General features: G+C 47.8%; 3 protein-coding genes and 1 pseudogene across 6 annotated transcripts in view; 2 read left to right on the top strand and 2 right to left on the bottom strand.

Annotated features, from left to right (window-relative positions):
* The window catches only part of UNC13B (unc-13 homolog B), a 258,600-nt gene extending 248,332 nt beyond the window's left edge, over positions 1 to 10,268 (bottom strand). The window contains exon 1 of the mRNA XM_042914010.1: positions 10,224 to 10,268. Within this exon, the coding sequence (XP_042769944.1) occupies positions 10,224 to 10,230 (7 nt within the window). The 5' untranslated portion in view covers positions 10,231 to 10,268. The remainder of the gene's footprint in view (positions 1 to 10,223) is intronic.
* LOC122205556 lies at positions 2,765 to 10,133 on the bottom strand (annotated as a pseudogene).
* FAM214B (family with sequence similarity 214 member B) lies at positions 10,263 to 20,922 on the top strand. 4 transcript variants are annotated; one of them, XM_042914025.1, is made up of 9 exons: positions 10,263 to 10,360; positions 17,796 to 17,939; positions 18,183 to 19,152; positions 19,338 to 19,396; positions 19,586 to 19,691; positions 19,817 to 19,975; positions 20,199 to 20,267; positions 20,372 to 20,526; positions 20,644 to 20,922. In XM_042914025.1, the coding sequence occupies exons 3-9, from the start codon at positions 18,259 to 18,261 to the stop codon at positions 20,795 to 20,797; spliced, it is 1,596 nt and encodes a 531-aa protein (XP_042769959.1). In that variant the 5' UTR covers positions 10,263 to 10,360; positions 17,796 to 17,939; positions 18,183 to 18,258; the 3' UTR covers positions 20,798 to 20,922. The 4 variants fall into 4 exon arrangements, with proteins under 4 accessions (XP_042769959.1, XP_042769956.1, XP_042769957.1 ...); XM_042914022.1 differs by having other exon boundaries at positions 10,265 to 10,360; positions 20,351 to 20,526; XM_042914023.1 differs by lacking the exon at positions 10,263 to 10,360 and adding an exon at positions 10,726 to 10,820 and having other exon boundaries at positions 20,351 to 20,526.
* Positions 20,923 to 22,927: 2,005 nt separating this feature from the next.
* STOML2 (stomatin like 2) lies at positions 22,928 to 26,251 on the top strand. The gene is made up of 10 exons (XM_042912502.1): positions 22,928 to 23,074; positions 23,315 to 23,452; positions 23,906 to 24,005; positions 24,144 to 24,202; positions 24,294 to 24,395; positions 24,546 to 24,680; positions 24,834 to 24,978; positions 25,097 to 25,176; positions 25,425 to 25,553; positions 25,975 to 26,251. Exons 1-10 carry the CDS (start codon positions 23,030 to 23,032, stop codon positions 26,110 to 26,112), a joined length of 1,071 nt encoding a protein of 356 aa, XP_042768436.1. The 5' UTR covers positions 22,928 to 23,029; the 3' UTR covers positions 26,113 to 26,251.
* Positions 26,252 to 26,898: the final 647 nt, after the last annotated feature.

Below are 26,898 nucleotides of genomic sequence, written 5' to 3'. Positions count from 1 at the left end.
TGTATATATATATATATATATATAGAGAGAGAGAGAGAGAGAGAGAGACTATATAGAGGGAGAAACTATACAAACTATAGAAAACTTATGAAGGAAATTGAAGAAGACACAAAGAAATGGAAAAACATTCCATGCTCATGGATTGGAAGAATAAATATTGTTAAAATGTCAATACTACCCAAAACAATCTACATATGCAATGCAATCCCAATCAAAATTGACAGGCATTCTTCTCAAAGCTAGAACAAACAATCCTGAAATTTGTATGGAACCACAAAAGACCCCGAATAGCCAAAGTAGTATTGAAGAAGAAAATCAAAGCGGGAGGCATCACAATCCCAGACTTTAGCCTCTACTACAAAGCTGTAATCATCAAGACAGTATGGTATTGGCACAAAAACAGACACATAGACCAATGGAATAAAATAGAGAACCCAGAATTGGACCCACAAATGTATGGCCACCTAATCTTTGACAAAGCAGGAAAGAATATCCAATGGAAAAAAGTCTCTTTAGCAAATGGTGCTGGGAGAACTGGACAGCAATATGCAGAAGAATGAACCTGGACCACTTTCTTACACCATACACAAAAATAAACTCAAAATGGATGAAAGACCTAAATGTGAGACAGGAAACCATCAAAATTCTAGAGGAGAAACCAGGCAACAACCTCTTTGACCTCAGCCGCAGCAATTTCTTGCTCGACACATCTCCAAAGGCAAGGGAATTAAAAGCAAAAATGAACAATTGGGACCTCATGAAGATAAAAAGCTTCTGCACTGCCAAGGAAACAATCAACAAAAGTAAAAGGCAACTGATGGAATGGGAAAAGATATTCGCAAATGACATATCAGATAAAGGGTTGGTATCCAAAATCTATAAAAAACTTACCAAACTCAACACCTGAAAAACAATCCAGTGAAGAAATGGGCAGAAGACATGAATAGACACTTTTCCAAAGGAACATCCAGATGGCCAACAGACACATGAAAACATTATTCATCACCAGGGAAATACAAATCAAAACCACACTGAGATACTACCTCACACTGGTCAGAGTGGCTAAAATTAACAACTCAAGAAACAACAGATGCTGGTCAGAATGTGGGGAAATGGGAACCCTCTTGCACTGTTGGTGGGAATGCAAACTGGTATAGCCACTCTGGAAAACAGTGTGGAGGTTTCTTAAAAAATTAAAAATAGAACTACCCTACGACCCAGCAATAGCACTACTGGGAATATATCCAAAGGATATAGGGGTGGTGATTCATAGGGGCACATGTACCCCACTGTTTATAGCAGCGCTTTCAACAATAGCCAAATTATGTAAGGGGCCTAAATGTCCATCAACTGATGAATGGATAAAGAAGACGTGGTTTATATATACAATGGAATACTACTTGGCAATGAGAAAGAATGAAATCATGCCATTTGCAGCAACATGGATGGAACTGGAAGGTATTATGCTAAGTGACATAAGTCAGTCAAAGAAAGACAGATGTCATATGTTTTCACTCATATGTGGAACTTGAGAAACTTAACAGAAGACCATGGGGGAAGAGAACGGGAAAAAAATAGTTACAGAGAGGGAGGGAGGCAAACCATAAGAGACTCTTAAATACAGAAAATAAACTGGGGGTGGAAATGGGTGATGGGCATTGAGGAGGGCGAGGAGGGCACTTGTTGGGATGAGCACTGGGTGTTGTATGTAAGCAATGAATCATGGGAATCTACCCTCAAAACCAAGAGTACACTGTACACACTGTATGTTAACCAATTTGACAATAAATTATATTAAAAAAATATATGAACACACACTAGTAAAAAAAAATAAAATAAAATAATTGAATGGAAAGTCTAAAAAAATGTTTATGTATTTTTGAGAGAGAGAGAGAGAGCATGAGTGGGGAAGGGGTATAGAGAAAGGGAGACACAGACCCAAAGCAGGCTCCAGGCTCTGAGATGTCAGCACAGAGCCCGACGCAGGACTTGAACTCGTGAAGCACAAGATCATAACCTGAGCTGAAGTTGGACGCTCAACTCACTGAGCCACCCAGGAACCCCTAAAGTAATTTGTTTTGGAGCAAATAATGCTCCAAAGACCTGTCAATATATTGTCCTTACAAAAAAGGGTACTCCCTTTTAGTTAAAGGTGGCTGCTGTATGCTTGGCTAAAGCTTCAATTTTCAATTTTACATTAATAGAGGCAGCTCTGAACTTCACTTCTAAGCATCACAAACATTTAGAAAACAAAAAGTCCAAAGATAGATATTATAAGAAATGCACAAAAGAAATTTCCTTTAAAAATAACAAAAACGGGGTGCCTGAGTGGCTTAGTAGGTTGGGCATCTGACTTCACTCAAGTCATGATCTCGCAGTTTGTGAGTTTGAGCCCCACATCTGGCTCTGTGCTGACAGTGCAGAGCCTGGAGCCTGCTTCAGATTCTGTGTCTCCTCCTCTCTCTGTCCCTCCCATGCTCATGCTCTGTCTCTCTCTGTCTCTCAATAATAAATAAACGTTAAAAAACATTTTTTTTAAATAACAAAAATTTTTAAATTTATTTTTCCCCAAATGTCCAAATAATTATGGTCTAGGTAACCATCAGAGTAAAAGCTTTATATGCTCCTTCCTTTGATAAGAATAAGTTCATACAGAACTGTATATCCAAGTGTATGTGCAAGAGACACTCACATGCATCACACACACACCAAGCACATACACCCACAGGGACAGACACACCACTGAGTTTTTATTTTTCTAGGCACTTCATATCCACATGAAGTCTGTCACCTTCCCATCACATTTAATGAATTCCTTCTTTGGAGGTAGGAAGCCTAGTTGAAGACATTCCCTGCCAGGAAGTATCAGGCCACCAGGAAGGAAGACCCACCACTTGCAGGTGGCTTCCCCACTCCCATCTTCTCTGTATTCTTCCATACCATGGCTATGAAGGGTCTAGTCCTGGAGGTGAAGTCAGGCTGCTGAAAGTTGGTAGTTCTTGATTTCACTGTACCATCTATCAGCCATCTCTTTTCCTGTCTGATCACAGGAGGCATATACCTCTGAACTGGCCACAACGGGACTCTGAGCTGCACTTGAGCATCCTTGGGCTGACCAGGGCCTCTGAATAATGCTGAGCCTCCCAATCAAGCTTCTTGCAGAGCTTCAGTTGAGGGGGACACCATGCTGCTGCTGGTACTTGTTGTGGGCCTTTAGGACCTCATTATTAAACAGCTTGGAAGCTGACTTGCCCATGGCCCACTGCTGCTGTACTGAGCTCTCTCACCTGCCCCTGGGTCGCTGGAGATCAATTCCTGTCTTTATGAATCTGAACAGATGGGCAAATCCAGGTACCTAGAGGGAGTCAGCCCTACTGACAAAAAGAGAACAGTTCTGATTCTAAGAGCCAAAACACACAAAGGTCTAGGAAAAGGAGTAGAAGTTTGGGAGGTGATGGGTTAGTGAGGGATGTGGTACAGAGAAGGAACTCAAAACTAACAGAAACCAGGGGCACCTGGGTGGCTCAGTTGTTAAGCATCCAACTCTTGATTTCAGCTTAGGTCATGATCTCACGGTTTGTGGGTTTGAGCCCCACATCAGGCTTTGCGCTGACAGAGTGGTGCCTGCTTGGGATTCTCTCTCTCCCTCTGTTTGCCTCTCCCCCACTCTCACGCACTTTCTCTCTCTCTCTCTCAAAATAAACAGACTTAAAAAAAAAAAAAGAACAAACATAACCCTGTCCAGTGGTCAAGACACCATGAAAAGCTCTATGGCACAGAGCAAGGCCTGCCCCCACCCCCAACACATACACACACACGATTTAGGGCCCCCTTCCTCCTTAATCTACTGTTGGTTAGGCTCATTTTCCTCCTCATACTAGTTCACATAGATATGAAATAAAGCCCTAAGTCCCTGCGTACAGCCCTTTTTTCCTTCACAAACTCTAACCTTGCCCACAGATACTTGCTATCTATGTATGTCAACAGATTCCAAAGCTGTATCTTTAGTTCAGATTGTTGTCATCAACTTCAGACCCATATGTTCAATAATTTGCTAGATTTCTCTACCTGAGTATTACACTGATACCTCAAATTCAGCACGTAAAAAGTTAAAACTATTGAGATGCCTTAAAATATATATTCTAATTGTGGACCCAGAAATTTCTCTGGGCAAAGTAAAATCTTCCTCAATGTTTTGTTTTAAAAGATCATTGTGCTTAGAGTCACCAAATTATTATTTTTCCTTTGGGCCTAAAGTGAAAAAATTCCCATAAAGTCCCACAACCTCTTTATTAAATAAAGGAATGTTAACATTAATCTGTAACAGCAACAAACTAGAAGCAACCTAAATGTTTTATCTCTAGCTTTCACACAATCCTAAAGAAAATCCTAGAAGGTAGGTTTGTGTGTGTGAGAGAGTGTATAAAAATTGATAAACTGATCTTAAAATGTATACAGAGGGGGGTCTGGCTGGCTCCGTCAGTAGAACCTATGACTCTTGATCTCAGGGTCATGAGTTTGACCCCACATTTTTTACTTAAAAAAATGTTCAGGGTCGACTGGGTGGCTCAGTCAGTTAAGCATCCAACTTTTGGTTTTGGCTCAACTTATGATCTCACAGTTCATGAGATTGTGCCCCATATCCAGCTCAGCACTGACAGCACAGAACCTACTTGGGATTCTCTCTTCCTCTGCCCCTCCCTCATTCATGCTTGCACATGGTCTCTCTCTCTCTCAAAAAAAATTTTTTAATCATTAAAAAATAAAATTTTATATGGAAATGTAATGGCCAAAAATAGTTAATATAATCTTATAATCTTAAAGTTGGAAGACATGGACTACCAGATATCAAAACTTATTACAAAATTATAGCAATGAGGAATACTTGCGATGAACATTTATCTTATAAAAAAGGAGACACTGCAGAGCAGCAGAGCAGTGAGATAAAGGATTGTTTTGTTAACAATTTCCATAACTTGGAAATGCTGCAAAGAAAAGGCGGCAACGCTAGCCAAAGATGAACTATCAAAGCAATATACTTGTGCTTAACTCATTATCTATTATTGATTAAAGGATAAAACTCTGTGAAGTCACATGTTAACTTATAGATTTTGGTCTGGTAATGATGCAAAGGATTTAGTAGAAAAGGTTATGAGGGCGCCTGGCTGGTTCAGTTGGAAGAGCATGTGACTCTTGATCTCAGGGTCATGAGTTCAAGCCCCATGTTGAATGTAGAGATGACTAAAATAAATACATAAATAAATAAACTTAGAAAAAAAAGAAAAGGTTATGGTGTTATTATCCTGTAGACACAATCAACTTAACAATGTTATTCTTTCTTACTTTTTTTTTTAAGTAGGCTCTGTATCCAGTGTGGGGCTTGAACTCACCATCCTAAGATCAAGAGTCACATGCTCCACCAACTGAGCCAGACAGGCACCCCATTTAACAATGTCACTATAACATTCTCTTCCTAATGTGGGTGGACCTCATCCAATCAGCTGAAGGCCTGAATAGAACAATAGGACTGAATAAGAGAAAATTTCTCGGGATGCCTGGCTGGCTCAGTCCATACAGCATGAGACTTTGTTTTTTTGGTGGTGAGGGGAACAAATGCCCTTTATTGCTCTAACCAGCATAACTTGGCAGTAGGCTTGAGCAGAGCTCTCCTATCTGTCCTGGCTCCCATTTTCTCTCTCCTGGGAGTTTGTGATTCACCCCCAGGGTAGAAGAGTGTCCTGGGCAGGGGTCTCAGGCAGAAGTAGGATAAAAAATACAGAGTTGGGATCTGAAAGGGGACCAGGGTGAAGCAGAAAACATTGTGTTACCAGATCATCCAAATAAAAAAAGTCCATCAGGGCAGAAGTGAGGATGTTTCCCCACACGGGTCCCTCTGCCCTTGCCAGAAAAGGGAGGGGGAAGGAAGCTTCTGCTAGAGGCTTCCTGCTGTGCCCTTCATGCCATCAGCATCTTCCAGATGTTGTCCTCAGCTTCTTTAACACTCCACTCCATGTAGGATTTTTTTCTGTTTCAATTCTTTAATTTGTTTCTTCTGCTATTCTCTGTTTCTCTAACAGTTGATTGTTAATTACCTCCTTGGAACGAAGAATAAACATTCTTCCTACACTTTCAAACATGTTAGTCTCATCTACCAAAGTCATAATCTCTGCACCTGTAAGATGTCAGCATGCAACTCTTGATCTCAGGGTTGTGAGTTTGAGCCCTGTAGCAGTTGTAGAGATTACTTAAAAATAAAAGCTTCAAAAAAGTGAGAGAAAATTTCTCCCTCATCAGTTCTTTGAACTGTGACATTGGTCCTTTTTCCTGATTTTAGACTCAAACTGAAACAATAGCTCTTCCTGGGTGTTGAGCCTGCTGCTGGCTTTCAGACTGGAATTTCATTGTCAGCTTTTTGGTTCTCACACCTTTGAACTGGGACTGGAACTACACCATCACCTCTTCTGGGTCTCCAGTTTGCTGGCTAAAGATCTTGGGACTTATTAGCCTCCATAATCCTGTGAGCCAGTTCCTTATAGTAAAATCTCTCTATCTCTATCCCTGTGTGTGTGTGTGTGTGTGTGTGTGTGTGTGTATCTCACCCCTCACCAGAGCTCTAATATAATACCTAATTTCCTTAAATGCTCATTAAACATGCTTTACCATACTGCTTATTCTGTCATTAATGAGTTAAATAAATCTTTGGCATGTTTTTCATTCTATATCCTTATAAGAATCTTGCTTTTAACTTTTTGGAATTTGTACTCTGACAATGTTTTCAACAAAAAGTGCTGGATAACCATATAGGAAAAAAATGAATATTGACTCTTACCTCACACCATACACAAAATCTATTGCAGATGACTTATAAAAAATAAAATAATAGAGTTTCTAGACAATGACATAAGAGAATATATTCATTACCTTGGGATAGGCAAATACTTCTTAAACAGGCATCAAATACATTATACACAAACAGTAAAATAAATTGGACTATATTAAAGTGAAGAACTTTACTTCATTGAAAAATACCACTAAGAAAACAAAAAAGTAAGCTACAGATAATTCTTTCTAACAAAAGAATCCTATCCAAAATATATAAAGAGCTCATACAAATAGAAAAAATACAGAGAACCATATAAAAAAAACAGGCCAAGGACCTGACCAGGCAAGTCAGAAAAGATAACCAATAGACATATGAAAAGGTGTCCTACTTTACTGGATATCAGGGAAATGCTAACTATGGCCACAGTGAGATACCACTACATATACTAGAATAACTGAAACTGGAAAGACTGACAATGTCAAGAGTTGTCAAGGAAATGAAGAAACTAGACTTTTCATATATTGTTGGAGGAATGTGAACTGTTATAATCTCTTTAGGAAAAATATTGGCAATATCTACTGAAGCTAAACACATACCTGCCCTATTACTCAGCAGTTATACTCCTAGGTATATATCCAATAGAAATACATGTATATTAGTCAATAAATTTATTTTTTTAATGAAGAGGAAAAATTAATACCAATTTGGAATAGTGGCAAACTCTGAGGAGAGAAGATGAAGAGCAAGGGGGAGAATGGAATGAGATTAGGAAGGAGTATATAAAAGCCCAACCTATCTGAAATATTAATTTCCTTAAGAGAATTTGAAGCAAATGTGGTGGAATATTGGAATTTGATAGAGCTGTGTGAGAAGAATGTGGATGTTTGATATAGTATTCTTTATAACTTTCTGTATGCCTAAAATTTCATAAAGACAGTTTTATTTTTTACTTCTTTTCTTTGATTTTAATTTTTTAAAGTTTATTTATTTAGCTTGAGAGAAAGAGAAAGTGTGAGTGGGGGAGGGGTCGAGGGAAGAAAGGGACAGAGAGAATCCCAAGCAGGGCTCAATCCCATGAACCCTGTGATCATGACCTGAGCTGAAGTCAGAAGCTTAACCAACTGCCCCTTAATTTTTTTTTTTTTTTTTTTAAATGTAAGCTCTATAGCCAACATGGGACTCCAACTCATAACCCTGAGATCAAGAGTCACATGCTCTGCCAACTGAGCCAGCCAGGCACTCCTCATAAAGAAATTTTTTTTAATCTTATAGAATTCTCCCAGAATGTTTAGGAGTCATTGATTTAATAAAACTTGTGGGGCACCTGGGTGGCTCAGTGGGTTGAGCCTCTGACTTCAGCTCAAGTCATGATCTCCCAGTTTGACTTTGAGCCCCACACCAGCCGGGCTGATTACTGTCAGCACAGAGCCTGCTTCGGATCTTCTGTCCCCCCTCTCTGCCCCTCCCCCATTTGCCCTCTCCCAAAAAGTAAATAAAATATATTTTTTTTAATAAAATAAAATAGGGGCTCCTGGGTGTTAAGTGTCTGACTTTGGTTCAAGTCATGATCTCGCAGTTCAGGAGTTTGAGCCCCATGTCGGGCTCTGTGCTGACAGATCAGAGCCTGGAGCCTGCTTCAGATTGTGTGTGTCTCTCTCTCTGCCCCTCCCTTACTCGCACTCTATCTTTCTCTCAAAATAAATAAATATCTCTCTCTCAAAATAAATACATAAACATTAAAAAATAATAAAAATAAAATAAAATAATGAAATAAAATAAAAACTTGTATTATGAATATACAGTATAATGCCAATATTGTGTATGTAAACATACCACATACACACGCATAGATTGATATGATGTAATGAAACTATCTCAGGAGTCTTCCTCCCGAAAACCTAGAATCATAAAAACATCAGACAAATCCCAACTGAAAGACATTCTATAAAATACCTGAGGGTAAAACTATCAAGGTCATCAAAAACAAGGAAGTCTGAGAAAATGTCACAGCCAAGAGAAGCTTGAGGAGACAAGAGAACTAATGCAATGTGCCATGCTGGATGAGATCCTAAAACAGAAAAAAAGCATAAGGTAAAAACTAAGGAAATCTGAATAAGGTATGGACTTTAGTTAATGATAATGTATCAATATCAGTTATTAATTGTAACAGAGGAACCATGCTAATTTAAATGTTAATAAATTTAACATTTATTATATGGAAACTGTATATGGAGTGGGGTATATGGAAATTGTATTATCTTGATAAGTTTTCTGTAAATCTAAAATTGCTCTAAAATAAAATTTATTTTTTTAAGTCAAGTAATTTAGCCAAATTCATACACCTAGTAAATACCCAATACCCAAAATTCAGAGGCCAACACAAATGACTACAAACCCTATGCTTTTTCCACCACCCAAATCCACTTCCAACTTACTACCAACTTCCACTACCCAAACCCTTCCAACTTACTCTCTCTAGGTATTTGTATAACGACCTTAACAAGTTCCTTGAGAATAGAGAAAAAAGCTTTTTTTTTTCTTTTTCTTTGCGTACATTGGTGTTCAGTAAGTCAGCTTAAATTCACTACTCACGGAAAAAAAGTCACAAAAACCTAAAGACTCTGTGATTTTCAGAGAATCTTATCAAGTTCAACCCACAATCTATACAGCCAGCTCCTCAGAGAGGCCGGATAGGCCCTGGACGGAGGGCCCTTCAGTTCTGCAAGGGTCCTGTGCTGCCATCTACAGGTAGCTGGAAAGAGTTGACACACACCCTCTCCCCTCCCCCCCAACCCCCGCCCCACTGCTGTATCTCAGCAATTAGTAAATCAGAGAGAAGTCTCAAGCGCTAATTAAATTACAGAACATATTTAACTATCAGATAGCTCACTTGACACTTGTATAAAGTAGAGACCCTACTTCTCTCCGGCGATTGAAGGTTCTTCTAACTCCGTATTAACATTTAGTCTCCTAAAATTCACAGAATTCCTTGCTGACCCACCTCCACAGATACAGATCTGGCTGGCTATTACTGCACACCTCCTAGAACTCAGATTCTCCCGCACAGCGTAGGCTGCAGACACTTGCTCAATCCCACAGACTTGAGATCCCACCAACCAGATTCTCTCATCTTCACCGACCCCTGGGACTCCTTGCACTATCTTGCAAACCCCCAGACCTCCCCCATTAGGGCAAATGTGCGCGCAAACCCAGACGTCACCACAAAAAGGCTCAAGTTCCGCGGGCAGCTCACACCAGCGCGAAAGCTTGGGGAGAGCCCCAGTATCAGGCTCAGTGCCCTCAGGCTAGCGCTTTGATGCCAGCTCCGACTCCCCAACCCCCCCCGCCCGATCCGGTCAGTCTAGGCCGGCACCCAGGCCAAGGCCCCGCCCCTCTAGACCTGTCATCACAGAAGCCGCACGTGGCCGGGGTGGGACCTCAGGCGACCTGCAGCCATCACTTTGTCTCCTCCGCCATCCATTGGGGCCGTCGCCGCCAATCAGAGCCAGCGGATCCGGCAGGAGCGCCGGCGCCCGGGTGAGGCGAGAGGGAAAAGGGGTGGGGGTAGGAGAGTCCCTGAGACCGACTGGGGCTCGCGGTGGAAAAGGGCCTGGCCTGGGTTCTGCCAGGCTGGAATCCGAGAGAGGGCGGATCCTAGGGAAAGGCGGAGAGACCACAAGGGGGTGGGGACCAAGGAAGGGGCTAGGGACAGGCGGATGTTCTGGGGAGACGCAGAAAAGGCTAGAAGGGGCGGGGCTAGAGAGGGGCGGGGCCTGTGTTACAGGGGAGGAGCCAGAGGAATTAAAGAAACTAGGAAAGGGGCTGGGCCCCGAGAAGGTGGGAGGTGGGACAAGGGAGGGGGTGGGCCTGGGCGTTGCGGGGGCGGGGCTCCGGCAGAAGGGGTGAGGTTTGTAGGCCGAGGCTGCAGCTAGGGCCTCTCTCTAACTGCCTCAACCCCACTACCTCCTCAGGTGCAACGGGACTCACGGAACTACAGGTGTGGGGTGGGGTGCGCGTGGAAGAAGGGACAAGAATGGGGGTGCGCTTGGGCAAACATGAGGAGGTGGGGGCCACGTTAAGGAAGGAGAGAATCTGAGGACTGCTGCGGGGGAGGAAGACAGAGTTTGGGGAGGACTTGGGGGCTCACCGTGTGGGTAGGCAGGTGCATTCTCCAGGGTCCCTTGTAAGGGAGTGCTTTGTGGAGGTTGGAGGTACAGTGTGAGAGGGCAAGTCTGTCTGATGTGGAGGGTTGGAGCCTGGCTATGCTTGAGGGGGAGGGGATGTGAAGTGCTTTGGGGAAAGCAGGTGCTGTATGATGAAGAGCTGGTGGTCCAGAGTGTGGGAGAGACAGAGGGACTGTGCAGAGAATGGGCACTATGTGAGGGAAAGAGGCTGTAGGCCCCAAATGAGGGGGGAAGAACCCCTAGTGCTTTGAGAAAGTCTCCTGGCTTTGTAGAGACTCCAGGAAGAGGTTTGTGTACTGTGTTCTAGGAATGGCATGATGGGATTAGTGGGGTGAAGAAACCAGTCCATAGTGCTCCTGGCTCCTTGGCTCCTAATTACACCTTCAGGCCTGAGCACTCTTAGGGAGGATCCAGGCCCCACTTGCTGCTAGGTCTTCTGTGACTGTCTCCTCAGTCTGCTTTGGATCTGGCTGGCTGAGACTGGAGTTTCTTCCCCTAGCTGGTGTTCCTGTTAACCCCCACTCTAGTTCCTGTTCCTCCCAGAAGGCTGCCTTCGTCCCTGTCTTCCCCCTCCCCCACTTTGCCCTGCCCTCTGCTCTGGGTGTGCTCATTTCCCACTTCCTTCCTCGCCCTGGGGCCTGGCCTGGGACTTGCCCGTCTAGGAGCTTTGTGCTCAATGGCCACAGGACCTAGTAACCAGCTGCAAGGCCCAGACCTCATCCCACTACTGCCAAGATCTCTTCCAACAGCCCCCACAAGTGACTGGCAGCTACATTTTTACCACTGGCCACAAAGTTATTTTCCCCACCCTTTTCCTTCTCCTGGGTGGGGAACCCTAGAACCCTCAAAAATCGGCTTCTGTGGGAAAGGTGGAAATTATTGAGTCTTTGATGTTTGTTTTGAGAGGTGAACTACTATTGCAGGCCGAACTCCAGAAGGGATATGAGGTTCCAGCCTCAGCTGGAAGAGGAAGAGAGAATAGCTCCCCACACTCCTGGCCGGGAGGCTGATGGTCAGAACTGATACTAGGGGCCTAATCCTCTTGGGAGTTCCTCAGGTTCCCTGAGGGGACTTGATATAGTGCCAAAGTTCTATTTGTCCCTGGGCTAGTTGAGAGACTGAAAAAAGGCCTGCCTTCCACACAGTGGCTGGATGAGTATGACAGTGTTACTGAAAGGGGCCCCAAGCCAACTCTCCTCCTAGCTGAGAGACTGGCTGGGGAGGGAGGGGGTGCTGAGGCCAGACAAAGCCGTAGGGTAGGGTGGGTAAGGGAGGGCAGGCTGAAGCCTTTTGAGGAGGAGCTGATTGCTATGGCAACACAGCTTCCCAGACTGTCTCTCAGAGAGGCGGGCCTAGGGCAAACACTCCAGCTTCCTAAGGACTGAGGCATTTGTATGAGTGGGTGGGGCGTAAAGAGAAAGGGCATCAGTTTGCTGTGCTGAGGCTGGAATATATAGCTTCTCTGCTTCAATACAAGCAGGAGGGCATTCAGAAACTTGTGTCCATCCTCTGAAAATGGATTTGAGTGAACAATAGCCATTAGAATCATAGCAGTATAAGGCCAGAGTTGTAGAAGCCCTCAACTATAGTTTATACAAACCTCTAATCTTACAGGGTTGAAAATTTACAGCCAAAGACACTGTGACTTTCTCTGGTCTCAGAGTGAAAGAGCAGGTATTAGGACCTATGTCTTCTGTTTGCTGTTCCCTCAGCCCAGGGCTCATCATTTCTTTCAGCCAACGTTTATTGAGCAGCTATTATGTGCCAGGCACTGAGGTTGATTCTGGGAATACCAGCATGAACAAAACAACATTGCTTCTCTCCTATAGCTTCCATTCTAACGAGGAGAAAGAAATGCGTGGGGGGGGGGCACCTGGTGATAACTGCTATGAAAAAAATAAAGGACAGCAGCTAGATAAGGCCTCTTGATTGTACCATGCTGCTTTCCTAGGGCACACGGAGGCCTAGAACACCTTTGATCCTTCCCACTGAGCTACTGCCCCCCCCTGCCCTTTGCAGGTAACTGAGGCCTGGATCTATGTTAGTGGCAGTAAGACAGAACTTACTGCCTGTTCTCTGGGGTCATCAAGGGACTATCACTTTCCTGTAGTGTTCTGTGTCTATTTGTCTTCCTAGTAAGTTTTTACTAAAGGAAGTAAGCTCTTGCTTTTTGCAATTTTGTTCAGAATTTTGAGAATTTCCTGAATCCTATTCCTTAGCATTAGGGAACCAACAAATAAATCAGTCCACGGCAAATGGAAATGGATTCTTTTTCAGGGTTTTTCTCCCTGGTCTGAGGTGAGAAGAAGGGAGCCTAGAGGAAGGGTTACTTACTTGTCCTTCCTTTTTTTTTTTTTTTTTTTTTTTAATTTTTCTTTATGTTTATTTATTTTTGAGAGAGAGAGAGAGAGAGAGAGAGCATGAATGGCAGAAGGGCAGAGAAAGAGGGAGACACAGAATCCAAAGCAGGTTCCAGGCTCTGAGCTGTTAGCACAGAGCCCACTCAACAGATTGAGCCACCCAAGCGCCCCTCTTACTTGTCCTTCCTGAATCTAGTGCACAAGGAGGAAGTAGGGAAAGGGGAGCCTTTTTTTTTTTTTTTTTTTTTTTTTACTATCCAGTGACAACCTCAGGGCCCTTGGGGCCTACAGCACAGGCAAGGTAGAAACAAGGACCTTAGGCCTTCTGTAGCCTCTGAACTATGGAAGAATGGACTCCCCTTCTAGAGGCATAATTGGCAACCTGCCCTGGCCTACGCCAATACTCCAGGCTTTGGTTTGAGTCGTCCCTCTTTTAACTCTGGTATTTCCTTGCTTCTGTGGAAGACTGACAGAAAAAGCTTCCTAAGTATGGAAACTAACTTGTCAACAAGTTCAGAGGAAAAGGTACCTATTTTCTTAGCTTACCCCTAAAGCAGCCCCTGTAAAGAGCATCTTTTAATGCTTACTCCTTATAGAGGTTTCCATCCTTGTCATTTAAAGAATAGGTCATTTAAAGAATTAGGAATGCTGGTTCTGCTGCCACTTAGTTTGGCTGTTTCTGGGCCCAGCCTAGAGCCCAGTGACTCAGGGGGAGGGTGGGGAGTTTCGAGGGAGCTGTGAGTCATGGGAGGGAGCTCCATCACAAGAGTTGGGCACATCCCCCCACTCATGGCAGAAGCCTTTCTATCCCACTTCCCCTGGGTGCTCCGTCTCCTATGAATAGAAAGAATACTGTAGAAAGAATGAAGCAGCCTGATCTCAGAATGGTCGTTCAGAGACACAAAAAAGGATGTTTAGGTCCCTGAATTAAAATGTATCCCTATCTCTGGAATTCTTGAGGTCCCTCTAAAGAAGGCAAAAGAAAATTAATAAAAAGTAAGAGAAGGAAGAATACCATTTCTCAATGGAAGGAGATAAGATCCCACTTCAGAACTTTTTCATCTGCTCTGGCATGAAGGAAGCTTTCTAGACTTAAGCAGTACTCTGGTGTTTGAAGCTCAGGTTTGCAAGAAAGGGAGAGATGAATGAGAGTGGGGATATTTGGGGTCTGGTGAGGGAAGAGCAGGCTGATTTTGGAGATTGTGGAACTTTGTCTTTGAAAGCCCCAGGGCGTCCTATTAAACACCTTCGGAAGAGGAAGGGCGGAGGTGAGCAGTGGGAGGCCACACCTTTGAAAGGGTTAAATTGGCAGGGCAGGGAGATCCTTTGGATTCCTGCAATTGAGGGGTTAAGGAGATGGGCGGGGCGACACGGGTAGGCCTGCCCCCTCGTGGGCCAATGGGCGTGTGTCTCTTGGAGGGGGCGTGCCTCACACTTGAGGTCGTGGAGAGGCTGGACTCCTATGGGCCAATGAATATGGTCGCTGCCCGCGGAGGGCGTGGTCTTAGGGGGGCGTGGCGGCCACGGCCGCCGCGGCGGGGGTGTTGGGGCGCTGGGCGGGGCGGGCGGCCCCATCAGCTGGTAGGAAATGGCCTGTGAGTCAGAGGGGCAGCGGAGTCGACAGCACTGAGCCGGGGCGGCCACGGGGAGGGACAGTCGCGGGGAGGGGTGCGGCAGCGGCTGGGGGGCTGCGGGCGCCAGGTCCCGCTAGTGTTGCACACGAAGCTGAACAGAGAACAGCCTAGCAAAGCAGGGCTCTGCGTGAGCCACCCTTTGTCTGGGTTGGGGGCCCGTGGCGGGGAGGACCCGGGAGTCGAGGGGAGGGACCGGGACGGGACGGAAGGGCCCGGAGCAGCGGCCGCCGCGGCGGAGCCAATTTAAGAGCGGGGTGAGTGTGTGCTAGGGGGAAAGAGCAAATCTCCGAAGCTCCAGTATGGAATGGGGCCTGCCCCAGGCTCTGGGGAGGAGAGGGGTGAGAATGGACCTGGGAGACTAAGTAGGGGTTGGGGGCATCATCCAGAACAAGGAGTCCAGCGGAAGGGGTGAGTCTGCTGGACTCAGTTTGGAGGAGGTGCTGACATCTGGTCTCTCCATTAAGGGTAGAGGGTTTTAGGTCAGCAGTCAAGGGGTGGGTTAGAGACCAGAGGTTGACCTTCCTACCCATAGTGGTGGTCCATGGGAGTAGCTCCGCTAGTTTGTGTGGACATGTATAGGAACAAAATGTGGAGTAGCTGGCAGTTCTCTCTGAACAGGATGAGGGTAGAAAGCACATGGAGAGGAATCCTCCTTCCTGCCACCCTCCTAGATCAGTGTAGAAATAGATACCTTTAATACTGAAGGAAAGGGGAGAGTGAGTCTGGGAGTTGTACCTGTACCAATACCCACCTGCCCCACCTCCCAGGCCTAGCAGGTGTCTGAGGTACAGAACCCATGGTATTCTGGGATTTGGTGTTTTTGCTGGCCTTGCTCCTTGGGAATGTTGGGAACTGTAGTCCTTGCCAGCCATAGCCTGGCACAGCTGTTTGATGCCAGCTGCTGCCCACCCCCTGCACAGAGAGTGAGGTTTGGCCTACCCTGCCCCCCTCTTCCACAGTCCTGCCCCATGAGTCAGCTCGAAGCCATGGTCTAGAGCCAGACAGGCTGGGTGGCAGGGAAGTGCGTCTTAGAGCTTCTCATTGACAAGTCAGGAACTGAGAGGGCTCTGGGGTAATGAGCAGATGCCAGGCATTCTGGGGTCAAGTAGGGCATCATGTCATCACCTGCCTTCCCCAGGGCAATGGCTCCAGAGGCCAACTTGGATGACCAGGGGTGGGGTGCTAAGAAAAAGGACCTTCCTCAACTTGTATGGCTTGAGTAGAGGAAAGGAAGGTAGAGATGAATACAGGTTGTACCTACCCTCTGACAGTGCTGTCATTGGAGTTCTGCCCTTTCCAGACACCCCACCCACCACAGGGAACCAGAATTTTCTAGCAATCCCATTTCTCACGAGAACTTGGTGAAATAAGGTAATGTGGAGTGCAATGATAAGAACTTGGTGTAGGAGAGCTTTTCAGTCCCCAATGTGTAAATCTCTCCCTTTCTCCCTGTCCCCCATTTCCACCTCTGTTATTGCTGATTCTCCCTATACAAGTAATCTCTCTACTTCTCTAATTCTGGGAGTTTTTCTCTTCACTGCTAGGACTGATGCCAAAGTCTCTGGGGCTTGCATTCTACTTTTTTGAGTCCTGCCATGTGCTTACTCCCTGTACTTAGAGTTTGGCAGAGGAGCGAACAGAACTATCCTTAAGAACCCCCTGGTCTGTCTAGGAGATTTCTTACCTATAAGAACAAGCAAAATTGTCACTGGGTTGTAGTAGATAGTGACACTGCCTTAGGTGAAGTCTCAGGAGAGAGATGTGGTCTAGGGTGGACAGAGTAGGCTTTCTGGAGGGAATGGCATTTGGCCTAGCCAAGGAGGAAGGATAGGGCTTAGGTAGGTATACAGGGGACATTCTTTGAAGGGGAAAAGATACGGTGGATGGCAGGCAGCATAGGCTACTGCCCAAAGGAGAAGCTTGATCCTGAGACAGTATTTCCTCCCATAAAGGAAAATGGCCTTCAATTTGGCATTCCCCTCACCTAGTATGGGCTCCTGAGGGTGGACTAGTCAATAAAGAAAGTCTTTAGTCCTGGCAGAAAAACAGTGGTTTGGGTTTTTGGGTGCTAAACATGTGGCTAAGTGGAGAGGTAGTCCTACTTGCTTCCAGCTATCTGACTGCCACTGCCTTATCTCTAGCTTGCAGGGCCTAGGGGGAGGGGAGGTCCTGGAAAGTGCCTTCTGGCATTGCCTTCTACACTCCCCCTCCACTTGATTAGATTTGTTGCCTCCTGTTAAAGGGACAGACTGCCGGGGGTAATGTGTTTAAGGCCAAAGGGCTGCCTTTGAGCTGACCTGAGGTTTGTATCTGTGAGGAGTGCTCCTGGGGTAGGACTTTCTGCAAGACCTCTCCCCTTAGGGCTCCGGAGTAGCATTTGTCTTTTGGAGAGAGACTTTAAGGAAGGAGTTATACAACCTTGTCTAGGAGGGCTGAATTCATACTCTGACCATCTCTCAGTTGGCATTGGAGTTCTCTTGGATCTTGGGGTATTGCATTCCCCCTCACACTCAGGGCAGAAGCCCCTTAGCTGGTGGCCCTGATAAATGGTGATCCTGCCACAACTTCTCACCTCCTATTATGCTGAACCTAGATCTGCCTCTCTCTGACTCCGTAGGTAACCTAGCTCTGCCCTCTGGGCTCTGGATCCCAAGACTACACCTTCTGTTTCTGAAGAGCTTTTCATATGGGAGAAGGATATCCTGGAGGGTACTCTGATAGCCCACAACTAGACAGGAGTCTTGCCACTCGCACCAGGGATCCTGGCTTTTAATGTCTGTTCTCCTTTCCTTAGGGTCCAGCTGAGCCCAAGAGCTGCACGGAATGGTGGCAGTCACCTTGCCAGTGCAGCGGGAATGGACCAGACTGCAAGCTAGGAGAGCAAGGCATCAGTCAGGAAGAGGGAACACACGGCTAGGCTTAAGGCCTCTTCATCGGGGTGAGTGCTGGGGAAAGGGAGGGGAAGCAGGTCCAGTGAGAACCCTGAGCTAAACATGCCATCCTCTCAGAAATTCTGGGATTGTCCTCTATACTCCATTAATCCATCTGGGGATTTGGAAGCTTCACCCCAAGGAAACCCACAAGGTCACCTCTTCAGGCCAGAGGAGGATCTGCAACTCAGGTGGAAGAGAGAAGACCCAATGATTCTTCTGATCACCTTTTCTTCTCTTCTCTTGTACAGATGTCCCCAGGCCCCCCAGCCCAGGCCCAGCATAAAGGCTGTGTGGGGGGGCCCCCCTGACCCAAGGGGGGGCTTCATGCGCCACGTGCAGGCGGAGCCGTCTTCATCCTCAGAACCAGAGGCTGGCCCTTCGCAGCCTGCAGTCAGGCAGGGGGCCCTCCAGGGTGGCCTGCTCATGGGCTACAGCCCAGCAGGGGGGGCGACATCCCCCGGGGTCTACCAGGTATCCATCTTTTCCCCTCCAGCTGGTGCCTCTGAGCCTCACAGGGCCCTGAAACGGCCGGCCCCACCCACTGAGGTTACCAGGGAGCTGAAGAGAGGCCCTGGGCTGGGGGCCAGAGAGGGACTACCCCCTGAAGAACCATCTACTGTGGGGCTACTAGGCCCAGAGGGACTGGGGCTGGGACTGGGTCTGGCCAGCCAGCATTTCTGTCACCATGGCCTCTGTGTTGTGGAACAGGGAGGTAGCTCCACCTCACCTTGGACTTCAGGGGCCCAGAGTCCCCCTTGTCCCCCATCAAATGCTTCCTGCAATAGTTTGCACACCAGAGACTGGGCTTCCCCAGATCCAGGGGCACAGGGGTCCCTGGGGGAGTCCCCAGGGCCAGCCCCTCTGGGCCAGCTGCACACATTTGACACTGATTTGCACAGTCTTGCACAAATAGGGGGTAAGAGCCCAGTGGCTGGGGTGGGCAACGGGGGTAGCCCTTGGCCTAGGGAGTCCCCTAGCACTGCCAATGGGCACAGTCCCGAGCACACACCCCCTGGCCCTGGACCTCCAGGCCCCTGCCCCACCAAGCGAAGGTTGCTTCCTGCTGGAGAAGCCCTGGATGTCAGCTCTGAGGATGAGGGGCCAGCCCCTCGGAGGCGCCGGGGAACCCTGGGCCACCCTCCTGCTGCCAACAGTTCTGATGCCAAAGCCACACCCTTCTGGAGCCATCTGCTGCCTGGGCCCAAGGAGCCTGTGCTGGTAATCCAGGAGAAGGGGATGGTCTATTCTTAAGTAGATATGTGTGTGGGAAAAGGTGAAGGCCTGAGGAGTGGGGGGGGGGGGAGGGGGGTCCAGATGTTCCTTTGAGAGCTTGTAATGAGGTCCTGCTTCCAAACATGCCTGACCTCCACCCAATCTTTTTCTGTAATCTTTCCTCTCCATAGGACCCAACAGACTGCAGTCCCATGGGGCGGAGGCTGAAAGGTGCCCGTCGCCTGAAGCTGTAAGTGATCAGCTTCTCCCTCTGCTCTATCCCTGCAAGTGGGGCAAAAGTCTATAATCCTTTTTCTGACTGCAGGGTAGGGGAACCCAGGGCAGGAGCCCTAGATGGTGGCAAAGGGTGAGCCCAAGGACATGAGTAAGCATACCAGAATACTTCAAGCCAATGTACTGTGTGTCCCTCCCCTACCAGGAGCTCCCTTCGAAGCCTCCGGAAGGGGCCAGGCCTGCTGAGCCCCCCCAGTGCCTCCCCTGTTCCTACCCCTGCTGTCAGCCGTACCCTGCTTGGCAACTTTGAGGTAGTTCCCCTTGGATTCTGTGATTGGGGGCCTTGGGGAAAGTGAGATGGTAGAGTGTGGCCTGGATGGGTAAGGAAAATAGCTGGTATCTGTCTCATAATATGCTTTCCCCATCTCAACCCCAGGAATCATTGCTGCGAGGACGCTTTGCACCATCTGGCCACATTGAGGGCTTCACGGCAGAGATTGGAGCTAGTGGATCCTACTGCCCCCAGCATGTCACCCTGCCTGTCACTGTCACCTTCTTTGATGTTTCTGAGCAAAATGCCCCGGCTCCCTTCCTGGTATGACCTGACCTCAACCCAAAGTTAGCTTGTGAGGAGGGTGAGGGATGGATAGCAGGAAGGATTCTTTAGGTGTTCTCACCTAGGAGAGAGTTCAGAGCCTGGTGGGGAGAACTCTAGTGTGGGGCAAGGGCTAGGCCCAGAGTGAGAGATTATGGAGATGGATGAGTATTCAAAGCTCTCCTAGACCCCATCTTAGCTGATGGCTCCATGACCTTCCTAGGGTGTCGTGGACCTGAATCCCCTGGGGAGGAAGGGTTACAGCGTGCCCAAGATGGGCACCATCCAAGTGGTAAGTTTCCCCTGAGGGGCAGTGGGAGTGGGGAGAGGAGAACAGCCCCTAGGCCCTACCAACTTTGCCTGTCCTGCCCCCAGACCTTATTTAACCCCAACCAGACTGTGGTGAAGATGTTCCTTGTGACCTTTGACTTCTCGGACATGCCTGCTGCCCACATGACCTTCCTGCGCCATCGCCTCTTTTTGGTGCCTGTGGGTGAGGAGGGAAATGCTAGCCCCACCTGCCGCCTCCTCTGCTACTTGCTGCACCTCAGGTGAGGACAGGGCCCGGGGGCAGCTGGGTAGGCCCAGGGAAAGGATTTTCCCCACCCCAGGTTATCTGGCTTATCTACTATCTGGATTCTTTCTTTGATCACCCTGTTGTCCCCCAGGTTCCGGAGCTCCCGCTCAGGCCGCTTAAGCCTGCATGGAGACATCCGCCTGCTTTTTTCCCGCCGGAGCCTGGAACTGGACACAGGGCTCCCCTACGAACTGCAGGCAGTGACTGAGTCCCCTCACAATCCACGTTATTCACCTTTGCCCTGATTGCCAGTGCCCTGAACCCATGTGGGCCAAGTACCTACCCATCCTGCTCCATCCTGGACAGAGCAAATACGTGGAAAGGTGGCAAAAGACCCTTTAGGCTTGAATTAAAGCCCTCACCATGCTCATGCCCAAATCGATTATTTGGGTGTTTAAAGCCTCTGATCCTTACCACACTCTGCTCTACTCTGGGTACTCCATGTGCCTCCCACTCCCTTGGATTTCCCAGGCCAACTTAGGTAGTGGGGAGACAAGGAGTTACCCTGAGGTTGTCTAAAGTTCCCAGGCAAGTCATGCCAGCGTTGCCTCCCTGTCCTGGGCAGGGGCCACTTATTATTTTATTTATTTTTAATTTATAATTTATTCAAATTGGATTGCCTTGGTAACCTCCCAAACCTGATAATTGACATTGCCCCTCATCCTTTCCCACTCTCAGATATTGCTCCAAGCTCAGGAGTTGAAGAAGCTGATGTGGGGGTTGGGGGAGAACTGTTCTTTCTCAGCTGAGGGCAGAGAGGTTATCCCAGAAGGACTGAGTCCCTAGCCAAAGACTCAGCTTCTCCTGTCCTTCCCTATACCTTCCCTATACCTTTCACTTCCCCTACCCTCTGACCCCTCTCTGAAAGCCAACTTGTGTGTGTGTGTGTGTGTGTGTGTGTGTCCACGTGTCCGCGCACACACGCACACACATACAAGCTTTTATTTATGTGGTGTGTGTAAGAAAGAGAGCTTGCATGCATGCACACACACAGAGGTTAACCATGCCTGATCTAAGACTCCAGACTCCAGTTGTCTCTCTCCTCCTGCCTGTGTCTCCTTGCTTTGGGGTCCTGACTGAGGAAGGTGTTCTGGGGGCAGAGTCAGGGCCAAGGACTGGGGTGCCTCCTCTCACCTGACCAGACTCTGACCCACCTACCTCAGCTGGGATGAGGGGCACCCCTCAAACTCAGTCATGTGATTTCCCAACTACCCCATTCCCCACACCAGACTCTGACCCAGCCTTAGTCCTGACTCCTGGGGCTGGCTGAGGGGAACAAGCAATTGCTTGAAACTTGAACAAAAAAAAAAAAAAAAGAAAAGAAAAAGAAAGAAAAAAAGAAAGAAGAAAGAAAAAAGAAATGAAAAAATTGTACCTGGTACTTTTTTTCAGGAAACAACAACAATAAAGAAAGAATAAATTCTTGTTTGGAAACTTGAGCTAAACCCTACTTTTTCTGTTGGGGAGAATATGGGAATGGGGATGGAGGGTCTAACTGGAGCTCAGACTCTGCCCTTTCTCCCAGACGGGCCTGAGGTCTGAGGCCATGAGGTCTTAGGCAAGGCCCTAATGATTCTTAGGATCTGGTCTTGCTCTTTTCAGATAATGGGGTGGGGTGGGGTGGTGAGAAAGGTTCAGCCATAAAAGCTGAGCTCTCTGAATGTGGATCTACATACCCAAACTAGTTCTATTGTTACCGATTTTAGCACCTCTGAACTTAAGTGCCCTGAAATGTAAAATGGGGGTGATTCTGCAAGTCTCTTAAAAGATGTGCCAGACATCAGGGATGTGTGCAGAGTGACATGATCCAGAGAAGCCTGAATGTAGGGGCTATGTGCTGGACTCTGTAAGGGGACCAGGCCTGATAGACTGACTAGGAAGAGGTAGAAAAAGCTACGGTGCCTGGGGAGAAGAGGGGAGGGGGAAATCTCAATCCAATCACCAGGCAATGTTAGGCCCAATCACCATGGCAACGGGAATGGGGTCAGTCCCCAGTGGGAGGGCTGGGTACAACACAGCAGGACTACCTGACAATGTCACTATGGCAACCATGGCATAGAGCGCCAATCCCTTGGTCGCTATGGTGACGAAGCCGTTTATACGCTCAGAAGGGTAAACTGAGTCTCGGGTGGAGGTAAAGAACTTGGTGGGAGGTGTTTCTGGGACACTTGCACGCGGAAAATAGACTCCATGGTCACCATGTCCAGGATCTTGAGCTTGATCAAAGAGAACCAGAACAAGTTTCAGCCTTGTGCCTTCTCTAGCTGGTCTACAAATCCCAGGGAACAACTTGATACACGCTTCTGTTCAAGTAAAGCTGATTGGCTGAAGTTGGGGTGGGGGGGCGGGAGAACGGAGACGGCCGGAAGTACGTCTGGGGGAGTGGAAATACAGGAGGAAAGGCTCAGGTCCGGTTTTCTAGAGTGACCTCTCTGCTCACCGTCTCGTTGGTTCCGGAGGTCCTGTGTTCGTGGGAAATGCTGGCGCGCGCTGCGCGGGGCACTGGGGCCCTTTTGCTGAGGGTGAGTGCGAGGAAACGTTCTCCAAGGGTCCTGCCAGAGATCACCTGGATCCTTACCTGGGAAGGAGCAGGATTCTAAGTTTGGGGAGAGAACTAGGGTCAGAGGTCACAGTACCCACGTGAGTTCCTCTCCAAGGACCCTTTAGGGTCGCGGTTTAAGGAGATGCTCTCTGGACAGGCGCCGAGAAGGGCGATGTGGCCCGCCGGCTGGGGTCTCTGCTAATCCTCGTCTTCTCGATAGGGCTCCGTGCAGGCTTCTGGCCGTGCTCCGCGTCGCGCCTCCTCTGGATTGCCCCGAAACACCGTGGTACTGTTTGTGCCGCAGCAAGAGGCCTGGGTGGTAGAGCGAATGGGCCGATTCCACCGGATCCTGGAGCCTGTGAGAACCTCTTCTGCCCACTCAGGGCCACCCTGATGCCGAATTCCCTCACGATATGGGCGGATGGGGTGGGATCTCATTGGAGCCTGCGCCCACTTTTGGCTTTCAGCTCCCCTGGCCAGACCTGGCAGGGCCCAGCCTGCTGAACCCATGTTACCACCTTTGGGTGTTGCTCTAGCATTACACAAGCCCCATTCTTGGGTATCTCCTCTATCTACCCCCTCAGCTCCTGTTGTCTGCTACTCTGCTGGCTCCCATTCTCTTGATTGTCCCCTTTGTTCAGATGTCCCGCCTTGTATTCCCATCTTTTTGGACTTCCCTACTATTGACACGCCCAGCTTTCTGCTTTACTTGGAATGTTCCATATGTTCATTCCATACCCACTCCAGGCCTAGCTTGGATCTCAACCCTACAACCCCCATCCTTCTGAGGACCCATGACTCCTCTTCCCAGGGCTTGAACATCCTCATCCCTGTGTTAGACCGGATCCGATACGTGCAGAGTCTCAAGGAAATTGTCATCAACGTGCCTGAGCAGTCGGCTGTGACTCTCGGTGAGGGGTGCAGGGTGACACGGGTGCCCTGAGACCGTTAGGATGTAGTTGCAGGAGATGCAGAGCTCATGAGAAAGAGCTGAGCGGAAATTGGAGGCCTGATTTTCCTCCTTTTCTCTCCTGCTCCTGTACCTGTAGACAATGTAACTCTGCAAATCGATGGAGTCCTTTATCTACGTATCATGGACCCATACAAGGTATCTTCTCCTTGGTTTATTCAGCTCCTAAGTTGCTTTTCCCACTAAAATCCTGCATTCGAGCTTCTTACACTTTCCATGCCCTTTTCAGGCAAGCTATGGTGTGGAGGACCCTGAGTATGCTGTCACACAGCTAGCTCAGACGACCATGAGATCAGAGCTTGGCAAACTCTCTCTGGACAAAGTCTTCCGGGTAAGGGGTCTGAGCCAGAGTTACTGTTTGAAGATGCTTCCCTCACACTCTCCATCCTTTGTGGGAGTCAAGATCAGTCAGTGGCACTTCTCAGCTTAGATCCCTGATGAGTGTGTTGAAGCCATGGAATTTATACCTCTCTTTCTCCAGGAGCGGGAGTCCCTGAATGCTAGCATTGTGGATGCCATCAATCAGGCTGCTGATTGCTGGGGCATTCGCTGCCTCCGTTATGAGATCAAGGATATCCACGTGCCACCCCGGGTGAAAGAGTCCATGCAGATGCAGGTGGGGGCCAGGGAGGGGCGGGGAAGAGGACTTCAGGATGCTCCAGTCTCATGGGGACTTGGACTCCCTTCCCTGTCATGATGGGTACAATTGCAGGTCTGTGTAAGAATTTACTCTGGGTTTTTGTTGATGGGGGTCATTGGGGGTTTCTAGGTGGAGGCAGAGAGGCGGAAACGGGCCACAGTTCTAGAGTCTGAGGGGACCCGAGAGTCAGCCATCAACGTGGCAGAGGGGAAGAAGCAGGCACAGATCCTGGCCTCCGAGGCAGAAAAGGCTGAACAAATAAATCAGGCAGCAGGTCTGCAGAGGGTAGAGGCTGAGGGAGGAGAGGGCTTGGGTTTTTGAGGGTTGGTACTGGGACAGGAGCTTTGAGGTACCCTGACTTCATGAGTAAAGCTCTATCTCTTTTCTTCCAGGAGAGGCCAGTGCAGTTCTGGCCAAGGCCAAGGCTAAGGCTGAAGCTATTCGGATCCTGGCTGCAGCTCTGACACAACATGTGAGAGGCCCTGGGTGGGGTGGGAGACAAGAATTGACACTGGAAGAGGTTTTCTCATCTACTCTTGGGAGAAGTTCCTGCCTTTGTGGGTTCCGCTGAGCCAGATTACATGATCTCTTGTATTGTGATCTGTATTGTGATCTGATTCTCTTTCCAGGAACCTGACTACTCTTTACTCCCCTCCCCTCCACCTACCCACCCATCTCCTTCTCCAAGACTGTGATCTTTGATTTTTTCTGTGGCCACAGAATGGAGATGCAGCAGCCTCGCTGACTGTGGCTGAGCAGTATGTCAGTGCGTTCTCCAAACTGGCCAAGGACTCCAACACTATCCTGCTGCCCTCCAACCCTGGCGATGTCACCAGTATGGTGGCTCAGGTTAGAGTACCCTGAGGACCTAGCACAGGACACCAATGCCAGAAACTGAGACCCCTGTCACCACCATCACAACTTAGACACCATAGAGGCCTTCAGAGTAGCCTGAGCCCTAGACCTTCTGTTAGTCTCTGTAGAGAATAAGTTTCTAAGAATGAGACACCTCCCTCACCCCTGGAGATAGGGGAGCTCTTGAGACATCTTTTTTTGGGGGCAGATATATCTGTACCAATATTCTGAGGGTAACCCTGCTCTGATAGTTTTTACGATTCCTAGAATCGACTCTACAGCTTGAGTCTTGCAAGAGAGATAGAAAGGAAAAATAAGTTTATTGGCCCCAGCCCCACTTTCTTTTTAGCTATTGGTGGGTTGGGCTATGCCTTCTGCCATGTGTCCTCATGGCTCTCTCTGTCCCTTTTTTTAGGCCATGGGTGTGTATGGGGCCCTCACCAAAGCCCCAGTGCCCGGGGCCCAGGATTCAGTCTCCAGTGGGAGCAGCAGAGATGTCCAGGGCACAGATGCAAGTCTTGATGAGGAATTTGATCGAGTCAAGCTGAGTTAATGGAGCTGGGCTTGGCCAGGGAGGCTGGGGACAGGGAAACAGCATTCCCATACTCTGGCTCTAGCTTCCCTGCCAAGATTTTGTTATTATTTTTTTATTTGAACTTTAATCATGTAATAAACTTGCCACTGGCAAACCAGAAACTGTCCTCTTTGATTGGGGAATGAAGTTGGGAAAGTCACCAGTGTTTTCCTTGGATGTCCACTTCCATCCTCCAGTTCTCTCAGGTCTGGGGAGCTGATTCCTCCATGACTAAGAGTAAACTTCATGTAAGTCATCCTTTCTGTCTTCAGGAGAAGCTTTGGGATAGGGTGGAGGATTAAGCCATGTGTCTATTGAACTATCAGGGAGTGTAGTCCCCCTTCTTGCTAACTATGGGGATATAAATTTGAGCGGGTATTTGTGGGGATTATTTATTTATTTATTTATTTATTTATTTATTTAAATTTATTATTATTATTATTATTTAATGTTTTATTTATTTTTGAGAGAAATACACACCAAGTGTGAGCGGAGGAGAGGCAGAGAGAGACGGAGACACAGAATCTGAAGCAGGTTCCAGGCTCTTAGCTGTCAGCATAGAGCCTGCCATGGGGCTCGAACTCATGAACCATGAGATTATGACCTGAGCTGAAGTTGGACTCTTAACCGACTGAGCCACCTGGGTGCCCCTGTGGGGATTTTTTTTTTTTTTTTAAAGTAAGCTCTACACCTAATGTGGGACTTGAACTCAGAACCGCGAGATCAAAAGTAGCCTGCTTTACCGACTGACCCAGTTGGGCACCC

Source organism: Panthera leo, chromosome D4, assembly GCF_018350215.1.
Source record: "Panthera leo isolate Ple1 chromosome D4, P.leo_Ple1_pat1.1, whole genome shotgun sequence".
NCBI lineage: Eukaryota > Metazoa > Chordata > Mammalia > Carnivora > Felidae > Panthera > Panthera leo.
The sequence above is the reverse complement of the archived record's forward strand: the minus strand, read 5'-3'. Positions and strand labels throughout refer to the sequence as shown.